The sequence below is a fragment of the Planococcus citri genome, chromosome 2 (assembly GCF_950023065.1).
Source record: "Planococcus citri chromosome 2, ihPlaCitr1.1, whole genome shotgun sequence".
Classification (NCBI taxonomy): domain Eukaryota; kingdom Metazoa; phylum Arthropoda; class Insecta; order Hemiptera; family Pseudococcidae; genus Planococcus; species Planococcus citri.
The window spans coordinates 26,529,884-26,544,807 of NC_088678.1; the positions used below are offsets into that span (position 1 = coordinate 26,529,884).

At 35.5% G+C, this 14,924-nt stretch overlaps 1 protein-coding gene across 2 annotated transcripts; it reads left to right on the forward strand.

The window, feature by feature from the left end:
* The first annotated feature begins 597 nt into the window (after positions 1–597).
* Positions 598–14,899, forward strand: LOC135835238 (arginine-glutamic acid dipeptide repeats protein-like). 2 transcript variants are annotated; one of them, XM_065349404.1, is made up of 23 exons: positions 598–783; positions 1,133–1,203; positions 1,327–1,563; positions 1,657–1,755; positions 1,842–1,922; positions 2,001–2,148; positions 2,218–2,256; positions 2,338–2,439; positions 2,520–2,719; positions 2,799–2,942; positions 3,899–4,994; positions 5,070–6,058; positions 6,143–6,317; positions 7,107–7,259; positions 9,009–9,117; positions 9,186–9,342; positions 9,416–9,690; positions 9,768–9,932; positions 10,267–10,376; positions 12,435–12,671; positions 13,073–13,188; positions 13,262–13,368; positions 14,073–14,899. In XM_065349404.1, the coding sequence occupies exons 2-23, from the start codon at positions 1,159–1,161 to the stop codon at positions 14,122–14,124; spliced, it is 4,836 nt and encodes a 1,611-aa protein (XP_065205476.1). In that variant the 5' UTR covers positions 598–783; positions 1,133–1,158; the 3' UTR covers positions 14,125–14,899. The 2 variants fall into 2 exon arrangements, with proteins under 2 accessions (XP_065205476.1, XP_065205477.1); XM_065349405.1 differs by lacking the exon at positions 12,435–12,671 and having other exon boundaries at positions 599–783.
* Positions 14,900–14,924: the final 25 nt, after the last annotated feature.

Below are 14,924 nucleotides of genomic sequence, written 5' to 3' on the forward strand. Positions count from 1 at the left end.
GTAACCCTCAACACTTATCTAAATAATTTGAGTTCAGTTTTTGAGCTTAAAATTTTATAAGAGCAACATAAATACATTTTCAAAATTTTATTTCAAAGCTAGAAAATTGAACAAAATTTCAAATGAGCGTACGAGTGTTTGAAGCATGAAGAACTAAGGATTTTACTTTCAATTTCATCCTCCTCTGCACCTCGTTCTGTCATCTGTGAAAGCTCTTCAAAGTTCCACTAACTAGTTCCACTTTCCACTTCCAAGTCTAAACCCGCAGAGTTTTTGTGCTTTGTCAACTTTTGATTGAGTAACGCTAGGCTAGAGCTTTGGTTTAAAAAATGAGGTTGTGAAGGCTCCCTCAAGTTTTTGAATAAACGAAGTTCGAAGCTCAAACTCAAAGGTTTGGAAAAAATATTCAATCAAAATTTTCATTTCGAATCCTCGAAACTTTGAAAGTCGAAGGAGGTTTGGGTATGCAACCAGGAATTCTCCTAATCCCAATGTCCAAATTCGTGATTGGAAGATTTTTATATGACGTCATATTTACTCCAAATTCGAAATGTGTTCGTTTTTTCTCCAGGTCGGCATGGTCATTTTAGAACTTTGGAAAAAGAAAAACACCAAGATGGACGATCAAGTTTTTGTTATTGTTGTTTACGAATAATGAAAAGTTTGTAAAGTTGAAAGTTTTATCAATTTTATCGATGAAAATAATAATTCTATATTGTACTTTGATGTGAATTATTGAAAAATTTTGGCGTTCGACAAATGTGCGGATCATTCCCCGATCAAGTAAGGACCGAAGTCATTTATTACTGCTTATTTAATTAGAGAAGAGCAGAAAAAATGTTCGAAATGTACAGATTATTCTTACATTTTAATCATTAAATCAATTTTTATTGTCTTTGGTAAACGCTATTACCTATTTATAGAAGATATGTGTCATGAATATCGTACTGTTCAATGTATTTGAGCTAGGTGAACTTGGATTTATATCTTGAAAGCTCACACAGATCAAGTCATTCAAGTGTTATGATTTTGCATCTAGTGATAATTATCAAATTTTATTTAGTATATTCAAATTCTCAAGTTCTACTTTCTAATTTGACTCGAAGTTTAATTAGTATTTGTATGTTTCTAGTGTGATGCATCACCCGAGCAGATAGGATGGGTTCTACTCAAGGAGAAATACGTATTGGACCATCTCATCAGGTACATAATTGTTAGCCTAAAAATTTCAATTCACTATATCAGTAAAATTTGAGTATTATATATCTCTTTACTGAGTTGGTTCGTATTATGTTGCATATTCAATGCGTTTCATTCTGATTTCAGGCTAAATTACCGATTAATCGTTTGAACGGAGCAGATTCGAATCCTGATCCCGAATTTAGTAAAGAAAGAGAGGATATAAGATGGATCCCCTGCATGGCCTTAGACGGCGATCTCGTCATGTATTTGAGAGCTGCAAGATCAATGGCTGCATTTGCCGGTATGTGTGATGGTGGCTCTGCCGAAGACAGTTGTATTGCGGCTTCGCGAGATGGTACTACAATCAATGCCATGGATGTGGTAAGAGTCAAATTTACCTCGTAATTCTTCACTGTAATTAATTATGGTACGTTTCGAGGTTCAGATTTACAACGAGTGATTATTTTTTTCCAGCTACATGATTCAGGTTACGAGCCTGGTAAAGCCCTACAAACATTGGTGAAATGCCCTGTTCCTAAAAGTATTGAGAAAAAATGGACTGAAGAAGAAACTGTAAGTTTGAATGGTTCAAGATAACTCACAATGTCAACATTTGTAATACGCATTGAATTGATATAATATTAAAATTAATTTTACAGAAACGTTTTGTCAAAGGATTACGACAATTTGGAAAAAATTTCTTCCGAATTAAAAAAGATTTACTCCCTCATAAAGATACGGTAGGGTTATCTTACTTGTATTATATCACAAAAAAATGACATGAATTTATTTATGATTTCATTCGTTTTTTTCTGTAGCCCGAATTGGTAGAATTTTATTATTTATGGAAAAAGACACCTGGTGCCAATAATAATCGACCACACAGACGTCGACGACAAGGATCAGTACGACGGAATCGAAATACTCGTAATACCAGAGCAGGCACTCCGAAGGAAGAAGTTTCGAGTAATTCTTTTTTTCTTTTTCTCAATGAAAATTTCTTACGTTTCGTTTAATTGACTTTTATTATATTAGGTAATAGCTCGAGGCCATCTCCAAGTTCCAAAGATCAAGGTAATCTATCTCGATGACTAAAAAATGTCTCTTTTATTGCGTGCAAATTTTATAATCGTGTTTTACTTGTATCTGTCGAAGGTGAGGCCAGTTCGGGAAGTGAGGACGACAATGATAATTCCTACGATGATTCGGATTCCCGAGAAAACGGTGGTTACCGTTGTCAACATTGCTTTACAACAAGTAAAAAAAATAATCACCTTATTTTTAACTAGCATCAGAACCGCAAATTCATTACTAACAATTTTATTGCGCTGCCTTAGGTTCTCGAGATTGGCTACATGCTCCTAGTGGTCCAAAACAAGGCGCATTGCTGTGCTACAACTGCCGTACTTATTATAAACAATATGGCGAATTACCAGTGACCAATCGAAGTGAGACGTATTTATTCCAACCTGTGCAAAATGAATCCCCCGAAGGTTCACCTGGCCGAATGAGGACGAGGAATAAGACCAAAGAAACGGTAAATTGAACGGTTCAAAACTCTCAATGTTTCAAATCACATGATTTTTTCATAAATTATGTATTTTTTTCCCCCGCAGCCTACCAAAGAGAAATCCACCAAAGCCAAACGAAGTGAAACCACTACGCCAGAGCCTGAAAGTGATAAGAAATTCACTAATTCGACCGCTGATTGTAAATCACCCAGCAATGTCAATTCGCCTAGCGATAAATCAAAGAAAAAGGTGAAATATATTCTCATTAAAATTCAAGAAAAAAACTCTTCCACAAAAATTACAAAAAAGTATAATTTTTTAGTCGACTGACAAAAATTACAAAGAAGTGTCGTTCTTTTCACCAATAATATTTCGAAAAAGTCTCACTTTTCGAAAAATGATTACAAAAAATGTAATTTCATTGACAATAATTTTCAAATATTGCTAATTTCTGCAAAAATTACCAAATTTTTGTTTTTTGAAAATTTTTTGCAATTGCTGTAGATCTTTGGTTTTTTAAAAATAAGTATCAAAAAGCCTCGTTTTTTTGCTGTGAATTGACTAAAAGTATCATTTTTTGAAAATAATTACTGAAAAGTTCTGTTTTTTTTCTGAAATTGTAAAATCTTTTTTTTTTCAAAAATTCTCGATTTTTTGCTAAAAATGGCAAGGTCTTACTTTTTTCTAAAAAAATGTACGAAAATCTTGCTTTTGTGTAATTTTTTTTATCAATAATCTCCAAAAATTGCTGATTTTCTGCTAAAATGATTGAAATTTTGCTTTTGAAAAAATTCTCGCAACTGATGAAAATTTTCATTTTTCGCCCAATAATTATCAAAAAACGTTACTTTTTTGACAGAAATTGCCTAAAAGTCCTGCTTTTTGCTGAAACTGTCAGTCTTGCATTTTGTCAAAAATTATTAAAAATTTTCGGTTCCTTGCAAAAAATTTCAGGAGATCTCGTTTTTTTTGTTTTTTTTTTAAATGTCCTAAAGTCTGATTTTTTGTCCGAAATCGCCAAAATTGGTAAGCTTTTTAAAATTAAACTGCAAGACTTTTCAATTTTCTTTATTAAAATGTTTTGCTTTAATTTTGTCACTTTTTTGGTCAATTTTTAGTTATGTACTTTTTCAAGCTTACTTGGTTACTAAAAAATAAGGAATTTCGTAACAGATTATTCATCGTTTCTCAATTATTCATTTCAGAGCAAACCCGAACAAAGTTCTAGCCGTAAACGAACCAACATCATGCAATCAGACAGTGCTCCGAAACGTAAACGCAGTGCCGAAAGCGGTTCCGGCGGCGAATCAGATAACGAGTCTTTGCCCGACGAAGCTGACTCAAACAGCCCCGCTCAAAATGCCGAAGAAAAACCAAAGTCCGAAACTCCAATTGCGCCTCCATTGTTACCAATTGCCGAATTATCCAGGCAAGACGAAACCGATACCAAAATCAATATCCCCCCTCCAGCTGCTGTCTGTCCTGCTGTATCGTCACCCGACGCTAAAGATACCACTCTTTCTGATAAATCTGGTATCGGCGAGGACAGCTCCGATGCGAAGAATTCGACTACTGCAGAATCCAAAGACAAAGAATATTCTGCCAGAGTGGAAAACGTACCAACAACGTCGAGCAAACCGTTCACCGAATACGACAGTTCGTCTAATTCGGCGATTAAAAACGAAGAAGGTGTTTTTAATTCTCCTTCGCCTGACAAAGATGAAATCTTACCCCCTGTACTAACTCCCGAAGAAAGCTACGTACCCAAAGATGAAATGCCTACTTTACACGCCAGCACAAATCTGCCCGATTCGATGACCACGACTTCGTCGTATTCGAACGAAATGAATATCAAGTATCCGGGTGGTTACCTTTCTCAAATGGAAGTAGCCGTAGATGCGATTAAAATGGAACCGGGACTGCAGTCCGGTGATGAAAACAGTACCTTGGAACCTGCGAATAAACCAAATATAACCGAATCGTCGGCACTTTGTCTCGAATCGCCGACGTCGTTCAGCCGGCACCCTGCCGCCTCGTCTGCGTCTCCAGTACCGTATTCTCACATTCCTCCCGAGTCGCCGAGACAATCAATGGATCAAAATCTAGATAAATCTTCTTCGCAATCAGTGCTGTTACCAACATATATTTATAATGAAAACGAAAGAGGCGACAAAACGTTGAATCCTGCAGCTGTATCGGTCGGATCTTTGAATTTGTCTCAACATCATTCCGCCTATAATCCGTACTATCATTTTCCACCGCATCCCCATGCTGATAAAATGGAGCCGTCTCCTTATCTAGGCAAGGAAATGATCTCACTTTTGATAATGTTGTTAAGTACACCTTATCTAATGGTTATTTTTATTCTCATCACAGGTCCTAGTGCTTTGCAAATGGAACCTCAAGATTTGAAGATAAAACAAGAGATCATACCACCCGATCAACAACCTCCATCCGTTGATCCTCTGCAGTCATTGAAAGAAGTCAAAGTACCTGGTTACTCGAATACATCCATCTCCCAACCGCTTCTACCGACCACTACGAGCTCCGCTATTTCGTTGAACGCGGTGGAATCATCGCAGCATCCAGTGAGCACCAGATCGGATTCAAATTCGCCGTACATGTCCAACGTACCCAGCGAAGATATCAAAAAGGAATCCGAATCATTCAACTCGGCCAGAGTATCGACGCCTTTGAAATCTCCGAGTTTGAATTTATCGAAATTATCCAACGATATTCCTCGTAACCTGTCTCCAAAATTATCGCATACGCCGCCCTATCAATCGGCTCCGTTAACTACGCAGACATCGACTCGTACACCTTCGTCGTCTCCAATCAGTACTTCAACGGCTGGTCCTCTGGTGGCTCACGCATCTCAACAATCCTCTCCGTTGAATCGTTCCTCGCCTGCTCATCTGGCTCATCCACATGCCTATATGCCGCCCATGCATCCGCATCAACATTATCTTCTGGCTGCGGCTGCGGCTCATGCCGCATCTGTACATCCTTCTTATTCGCATCATCCGTATCCTTATCCATATCCTTTTGCCTACAGTCCGTACCCAATACCTCAGCCTATTCCTCCTCCTAGACAGCTCGAGAACCAGAAACGCGAGATCGAAGGACCTACTACAATGATGACCGCGCATCATTCGTCATCTTCATCTTCGTCCGTTACTACACGATCGTTACGAGACGAAGAATCGAATGTGCATTCGCAAGAGGTAACCCAAACTCATCATCATTCTTCGTCGCATCACGCTTCCATTCATCATCATAACGAAAAACAAACTATCTCGCATTCGACTAGTTCGAGTAGCTCGGCATCGGTGCAGCATAAAGTGAAAAGAAGTTCTAGTCCTCAGGTTAATAATTGTTACGTTTTGAAAAAATTCGGTAGCGAAGTCGCCCATTTAACTGATCGATGATTTTGTTTTTTTCGATTGCAGCATTCATCTTCTAGCTGTCACGTTTCGGCAACTTTATCGCAGTCTACTTCATCCTCAGTGTCTACTAATCATGGTCCAAATACCCACCATAGTCATCACCACCAGCATACTCATCATCATCAATCGTCATCTGGTGAACGTTTATCGCCTCTGATGAATATGCCGATGCAATTAGGTACGTATTTATGACGCGCGTGCTTTTTTCCCTACAATTTTAAACTATACGGTGTAATATTTACTCTCTCTACGTTTAAAATGTTGCATTTTATAAACCTCTACCTACGTAAAAATAATAATTTAATGGTTTCGGGTCTAAAGATAGTGCGTACGTAATGAAAAACGAACCAAAAAAATATAGGTGAAAAGAATTATTATCACGCTGTGAATGTGTCAAAACTCTCTATAAGCGATAAACAACGAAAATTTTAATGAAATATGTTGCGATGCGCATTGTCTGGTGCGCAACCTGGTGTCCCTATCAGTAGCTTTCTGAATGGTTATGTCCTTACGATTACGATACGTAAACTTGTACAATACACGTAGGTGTCTAATGTGTTTGTAGATTTGAAATTCGAACATCGAGTCGTAGGGTATGAGTAATGTACATATAAACTTCGATTAATATACCTCTGAATAAATATACCAAAATTCGTAGGTGAAATTATTATTATCGCTTTGCGAACAAAAGAGCACACGAGTCGTGCTATTTTTTCAACTTGGTTCCGTTCACATGGTATTATGATTTCCTTCAGGTTTTATGGTAAAGTATCCGGAAAAATTTTCGATCTCAATTTCCAACTCGTAAATTGGTTTATTAGACAAGCATTTTTTACAATCGCAATGATATTTCTTTGTAATTTTGTGTGTTGATATGAAACTCTAATAAATAATAATAGTGTTGACATTTGTGTAAGAAATGTGCTATGGTATTCGTGTTACACTTGAATGTTTCGTTTCGTTGCAGGACCAGGGGCTGTTATGCCACCGACTCATCATTCAGCCCTTTCATTGTCTGGATTACCGCCACCGCCAACTGGTTCCCTAGAAGCTCTGAGAGCTCATGCTCATACAGCTGCCAATATGCATTCACCGTTGCAGTTACAACCTTCGCCTCACAGTAAGCACGGTTTCAAAATGATTCTAATTGAATACTCCAAGGCTCGTACTCGTTCTAATTGGTTGCTGAAGTTACTTTTTTTTGAATAAACTTTTTGAAGTCAATTTCTTCAAACTTCGGTTCTACTTTGTGAAGAAAAACAAGAAAAAATGTCTCGCTTTTTGCCAAAAATACTAAAATAATAACAAATTTCGCCTTTTTCAAAATTTATTGTCTAAAAGTCTCGTTTGAAGCTAAACATTTCTAAAAATTGTGGTTTCTCGCAAAATATTCCTAAAAGTCTCATTTCTTCCCTTGAAAAATCCCAAAAGTCTCGTTTTTTGACAGGAATTGTCAAAAGTAGAAAAAGTATCGCTCTTTTAACAAAAATTGCGGAAAGGTTCACTTTTTTTGCCAATAATTGTCGAAAAGTCGTGCAAAAAATTGAGCAATTTAGATGGAAAAAAATGTTGACGGAGAAGTGTGTCCTGTTTAGAGTATTTTCAAAAATAAAGGATTTGTCACAATTTTGGTGAAAAAAGATGGATTTTTTTGGTAATTATTTTTATGTAAAATGAAGTTTTGTGTCCTCTTGCCAAAAAATATTTCTTTCTGGTAATTTTCATGAAAAAACACGTGTTTTTGGCAACTCTGACAAAAAATGGGTCCTTTTTACAGAATTTACAAAAAAGTTGGACTTTTTGCTATTTTTGCCAACAAAGTAAGATGTTTTTCTTTTTGCAATTTTGATAATACAAGAAACTGATTTTTGAGACAAAAAAGCAAAGTTCCTTGAAATTTTTGACCAAAAAAAGTTTTTCAGCAATTTTGTAAAAAGGCAATACTTGCTAAAAATTTTGATGAAAAACATGCATTTTTCGCAATTTTTACCAAACACTAAATTTTTTTGCTAATTTTGATATGCCTAAAATTAATTTTTCAACAGCAAATTTTTGTCGACAAAAAAGCGAGAATTTTTGGAAATTTTGACGAAAAAAAAGTTTTTTTTCCAAAAGTTTTGATAGAAACAAGAATTTTTGGCAATTTTATGAAAACAAACTTTTTTCAAGTATCTATAATTTTATCAATTTTTTTTCAGAAAGGGAGGATTTCTTACAATTTTGGCAAAAAGTGAAATTTTTCGATGATTTTGATAAAATTAAAACACGTGTTTTCTGAATTTTTGATTATTTTTCGTCAAAAAGGAAATCAAATTTTTCAACGACAAAACAGCAAAAACTTTCTGGAAATTTGAGCAAATGAATTTTTTCTGAAATTTTGATAAAATGAACTACATTTTTTGGCAATTGAGATGAAAAAGAACCAGTCATTTTGATAATTCAGACTACAAACAGCTGTCTGTCTAACTTTAGTCAAGGTCGTCTGTATGCCCTTTATAGGTTGTCTGTGTGCCTGTCTGACTTCCCAAGGCCATCTGGCTGTCCTTTCAAGGTCATTGACCTGTCTGTCTAGCTTCCCAAGGTTGTCTGTCTTCCTGTCTGGTCTCCTTAAGGTCATTGACCCGAGTGTCCGGTCTCTCAGGGCCACTGACCTACCTGTCTAGCCTTCCAAGGTCGTTGTCTGTCTAACCTTTTAAGGTCATTAACCTCTCACATGACTTTCCAAGGTCATGTGTCTGTCTGTCGGTTACTTTTTGGGCATTTTCGAACTGTTTTGATTACTAAAGTTACTTTTTTTGGAGGAAAATAAATGCGAGCCCTGATAAAGCGAATTCGACTTTAATACGATCTAATGACCATTCTTTTTTAGGACCTCCGGATGAAGACGATATACCGAGCCCGACAAATCATATACCAAAAGGACCATCACCGGAGCCAAAAATTGAAGATAGCGAATGCCATCGTAGTCAAAGTGCAATGTAAGATGGCAAAAATATTATTATATATTTAGTCCATATGCGAGGTTTTTATTTATATTTCTGCACAGATTTTTACGTCATTGGAATCGAGGCGATTACAATTCCTGCGCTCGTACAGATCTCACATTCAAACCAGTACCTGATTCGAAATTAGCACGTAAACGAGAAGAACGCATTCGAAAGCAAGCGGAAAAAGAACGAGAAGAAAGGGAGAAAAATCAAGCTGTAAATACACAACGTTTCCTAGATCCTATGGTGCCTTAAAGGTATTTTATGTACTAATCTGGTCATTTTACAGAGAAAAATTACCACTCCTGATAAACCGGAAACCGTCAAACCTCCTTCTCGTGGACCCATCGAAACAATCACCTCACCTTACGATCGTTTCGCTCGTAGTTCCCCGTACGGTGATACGCCAGCGTTAAGACAGTTGAGCGAATACGCAAGACCGCATACGGGTTTCTCACCTGTAGCTTTACAACGTTCGGCTGCCTCTCTTGGGCTACCACCTCATTGTATAGATCCTATATTACAATATCAGCTCAATATGTACGGACCCACGCCACGAGATAGGTATAAATTGGCCGCATTTCGATAATCGGTCGAATATTTACGTATAATTTTTCACAATTTTGATTCTTTTCTCGCAGAATCGAACTGGAGCAAATGGAACGTGAAAAACAGCTACGTGAACGCGAAATCAGAGAAATGAAAGATAAAGAACTGAGTGATCGGATTAGAGATGAGATGATACGATCAGCCGGGTCTAGGATTCCTAATCCTATGGATCCTCATTGGATGGATATATCAAGAAGGTATTGTTTTGTTTTCGAATTTACGCCCAGAAAACTCCAGCTATCACGATACAGATAATGACTTGTAACCCAGGATAAGGAAATGGTTCCTATTTGAAATTTTGTGGGCTATTTGAGATGAAGGAATTTTTTTTCGAATTTTTTTGGCCTAGTAAATTATTTTATGGCTCCTTTGATATTCTGTATTTTAAAAAAATACTTTTTTGTCATCAAAAATAATTTTTGTGTTCCAAGTATTCAGCATTTCTTTGCCAGTCTTCACTTCACATTTTGATCGAGTTGTTGAAAATGTACGTTCAATTTTGTGTCTATATTAATTTTGTGAATATTTCAGATTCACCGGATTAACTCCCGGAGGTCCGGCTTTACATCCATTTGGACTCTACGCTGCCGGACAACCTGCCAGTTTGTCAGCAATGGACAGAGAACGGCTTGAAAGATTAGGTAATTGCCTAAATTTATTACTGATTGAGTTTACTAACCACACGACGATGATTTTTTCCATTTTATTTTGACGAAAATTGGCCATTATTAGTAATGCAACATTCATATTTTTAGAACCTGTTCATTATGCAAATTCAGGGCTCGTACTCGGTCACTTTTCCAGTAACCAAGTTACTGAAGTTACTTTAAAAAAACTTTATTATTTTTTCTACGTTTTGGTTACTAAAGTTACTTTTTTAATACAAATTTTCAAAAGTTGTAATTTTTTCAATCATCTCGAAGAAAAAATATACGAGTACTAATGATTTCAATAAGTGAATACTAATTTCTTTGCCAATAATTCCCAAAAATTGCTGATTTCCCCGAGAGTATCATTTTTTGCCAATAAATGTTAACAATTTTGAAAAGTCTTATACAGTAGACTTCCGCTTATCCGGACTAATTGGGGAATTTGGTTGTCCGGATAAGCAAAAATCCGGATAATACGGATTCATGTTTTTTTGGTTGAATTTTTGGTAGAAAATGGCTGTTTTTTGATGATAATGGTGTATTTTTGCAATTTTTAATAAAAAATGCAAGGGATACATTTTATTTCTTCAAAAAATAGAGAAAAACAAATTAAAAACAAAGATGACAATTTTTTTTTACTATGTACTTGTAAGTAATTCATGTATGCTTGTCCGGATAATACGGATTTTGTCCGGATAATCGAATAGTCCGGATAATAAGGAGAATTTTTTTTCGTTCGGATAATACGGCTGTCCGGATAAGCGGAAGCCGGATAAGCGGAAGTCTACTGTACTTTTTTCCAAAAATTGTCCAAAAGTCTTGTTTTTTGCTAAAAATTACAAAGAAATTAAAAATGTTCTTTTATCCAAAAAAATCTAAAAAAAGTCTCATTTTTGAAAAAAAAAAAATGCATTTTTGCCAATTGCTGATTTGTGCTGAAAATTGTCAAATTTTTGGTGTTTGGAAAAATTTGGCCACAAGTCTCGCTTTTTGTCAGAAATTGCCAAAAAGCCCCTCCTCTTGTAAAAATTGTCGAGGTTTCGCTTTATTTTGAAAAAATGTGATTTTCCGTCAGAAATTGCGAAAATTCTTTTTTTTGTTGCCAACAATAATTTTTAAAAAGGTCTCACTTTCAAAAAGGTTTGAAATAGTTCAACTTTTTTTTATCAAACTGCAGAACATTTAAATTTGTGATGCTTTGTTTTTTTTGTGTGATTTTTTTCTTAGTTGAAATGTTTTGTTCGCGTTTTGTCTCTTTTTTGGTACCTAACTTTTTTTTTTTTTTTTGAAAAAAATTGAGTACGAGCCTTGAAACGTAGGTGGAAAACTCTCATTCAATTTACCTTTATGCTACTTTACTCGTACATATATACACGTATTACTAACGGTTGAATTGTTTCATTCCCTTTTTTCGAATATTTTTCTTTTATGAGATAAGTTTGTAAGAGTAGGATTGGATATAATGATAATTATGCGTTAAGTTTTTTTTTTTTATTGCTGTAGTCCATTTCAAACAAGTAGCTTTTTTATTGCTCTGTTAGAAATTAGGATATAAGATTTTTAAAACTAGGAACTATGTTGTTAACTCGAATGTACAAGTATGTGCGTGTGATTTTGGATAAGATGTATCTAAGTAAAATTTCTTATTTTATTAAGGCATATGGGACAGAAATGAATATGGAAAAATTTGAAAATTATAGTCGCCTTCTGAGCTATTGATTTAGGTATTCTAAGTTGCAAATTATTATGTTTTGTAAGCTACGTAGCCTGTAATTTGTTTTGTTAATTTTTTGTATTATTTATGTCTGGTTAAGTTGTCTCGTTAAAGTGCAATTGCGTTTGGAGCGAAATTTTCGCCTTGGTCTCGTCGATGTCGATTTGAACTGAAAAAGATTTCTTGTTTGAAATGGAAACTAAAAGAGCAAAAAAAAAAAAAAAGGAAAAAAAGATTTTCAAAAAAAGGGTTTGAAAATTCAACACGGTTTGAATTTGCGAAAGAATCCGCGTCAGATTTCGAAATTTATGTACTGAAATTGAGGTATTTTTAAGGTATTATGACTTATGGGAATGCTGGTGGTTTGGGGCCACCGTCGGTTGCGCAATTAGAAGCAGCGGAACGTTTGGCTTTGGCCACGGATCCTATGGTGCGTCTGCAGATGGCCGGTATATCGCCGGAGTATCACGCTCACACGCACGCCCATACCCATTTACATTTGCATCCAGGACAGCAGTCTCAAGCTTCTCAGCAGTCAACTACTACCGATAGTCCTGCGTTTTCTTTAGCAGGTACATTTTTGTACAAATAATTTCTTATCGGACTGATCATCTCTTGTTTTATATTTCGACTCACTTGATTCGATGGTTATGGTATTTTTTTTCTTGAGTATTAGGCAAGTCAGCATTATGATTGTAATTTTTTAAAAATCTGAACATAATTGTATTTACGAATTTTGATTTTTAAGTATAACATGCTTGCAATATTATTATGTTTGAAAAATGTAACCTATTTATTAATGCTGATACATGGCAGGTTCTCTAACATTATTCACATGAAATGTTTGATATTGAAGAGTTGCATTACTTGTGTGATTTTACTACCTATCGATACAATAATTTGTGCTGGTCTGCGATATACTTACTCGTACTTATTCGAATATTTCTTCTAATCTGAGATGTTTATCGTTTAGGATCAGCTGCCGGACCCTATTCCAGGCCTGGTTTAATTCCTAGAGAAGCTTCTATGGCCATGCATCATCCCTCAGAATTATTATCTCGTCCATACGCCGATCAATTGATGCATTCGGTGAGTACAGAAATGAATTCGAATTGGCTGCTATTCGAAAAAACAGTTTTTCAATGTATTTTATTTGTTACAGGCGGCTGCGGCTCAAGAACATTTACAAAGACAAATGATCATGGAACGTGAACGATACGCGCATCCTGCAGCAGCGTTGATTCAACAACAACAAGAGGACTATTTAAGGTAAGAAATCATAATTAGAATACGATCTTTTGGTTTACTAAAATCAGCGTTAGGTATTTAAAACATAACAAGATGACCCAGCATCGTTAGCCACATTTTATACCAGGGTGTTAAGAACTAAATTTTGTATAGAAGAGACATGAGTCTCGCCACTTCAATTTTTTCAAAAATTTTTGGCATCCTTGGGGGGGGGAGATTCTGGCCAAAAAAATTTTGAAACCACTATATTGTCAAACCTAATTTTTCTTCTAAAAGTAGGTTTAGACGAGTACTGTTTTTGGAAATTTTTTCAAATTTTTCCTTCAGGTGGGTCATCTTAAAAACTCAAAAAACTCGAAAATGTGTTATTTAGATCATGGTATTGCCAGAAAAGTGCTACTTCCGGTTTTATAGTTCAGAAAAACAGTAAAAAATGAAACAATTTCTTGAAAATCCCATTTTGGGCCCATGTTCACCCCCTCCCCCCAATTTTGGGGCAAAAGAAGACTAGCAATATGGGTATCGTTTTCATATGAACTGAACCCCCTGAACACGAATACGAAGTTAGATTTACAGTTGGACACCCCTAAGGGCCACATTTGTGGAGGGGGTTGCCTTAAAATTCAGTTTTTGGCTTTGGTTATCATCTCATTATTATTTTTATGCGCTTATTGGAAGTTATATTTAATGCGATGAAGAGTTGTGATGTAAAAATAATTGTGTAGGCAACAGAAAATTCGCACATTAGAAGAAGCAGCCAGAGCATCTCGGCCTTGATAAAATACCTCGCTGTGATGTGTGAACTTGAAATTCTGCGATAAAAAAACTGGCAGTGTTCAATTCGTCAACGCTTTCCTGGACTTCTGTTCGAATATGTCGACTGTGTCCTCACGTACAAGGTACAAGGTACAAGGTATAAGCACGAAGGGAAAATTGACGAAGACTGGTTGTTAGGGATAATAATTGTTCGTGGTTTCATATGTATAATTTTTTATAAAGAAAATTCTGTACATAAATATTTTAAGACTGGTGGAAAAGTGATCGTTGCGAATATTTTTCCAAAAATGTATAAATTACAAGAAAAGATGCCTTCGAATAGGGCATGAGCACTTTTAAATTTTTTAAGATTTACTTCGCACTTGTATAAAATTTTATTACTGCCTTTTTAAATTTATCTCGCGAGTTCGAGATTTAGAGTTATGGAAATTACCTACTCGTATTATGGTTGCTGCAAGAAGCTGTAGGTTTGAATGGTTTGATAGGATTTTTTTTTTGGTTTTGGAACATGAACGAAGTTGTGAGAATTTTTTTCTTTTCAGATTTTACTTTTTTTTATTCGTTTCCACCGTTATATTTCATCATTGAATCACGAGTTGTACGCTCACTCATGTCATTTTTAATTGTATTTTTAAGAAAAGGCTTATGATTATAGCGAGGAGTTTGTGTATTTTACTATAGAATATTTTTCTTTCGAAGAAAAATCGCGTATTTTTATAAAAGTAGAAACTTTGTACAATAATGTAGATAAATTAAATATGTACTTTAGAAAGTATCTGATTTTTTTCCGCTGTAGTTGT

What these genes read in the sequence shown, in the direction of transcription:
- LOC135835238 (XM_065349404.1), top strand. Translation starts at nt 1,159, where the DNA reads ATGGGTTCTACTCAAGGAGAAATACGTATTGGACCATCTCATCAG. An exon ending in GTATTGGACCATCTCATCAG is followed by an intron (nt 1,204 to 1,326) that starts GTACATAATTGT and finishes TTCTGATTTCAG; the next exon opens with GCTAAATTACCGATTAATCG. An exon ending in TGGATGGATATATCAAGAAG is followed by an intron (nt 9,933 to 10,266) that starts GTATTGTTTTGT and finishes TGAATATTTCAG; the next exon opens with ATTCACCGGATTAACTCCCG.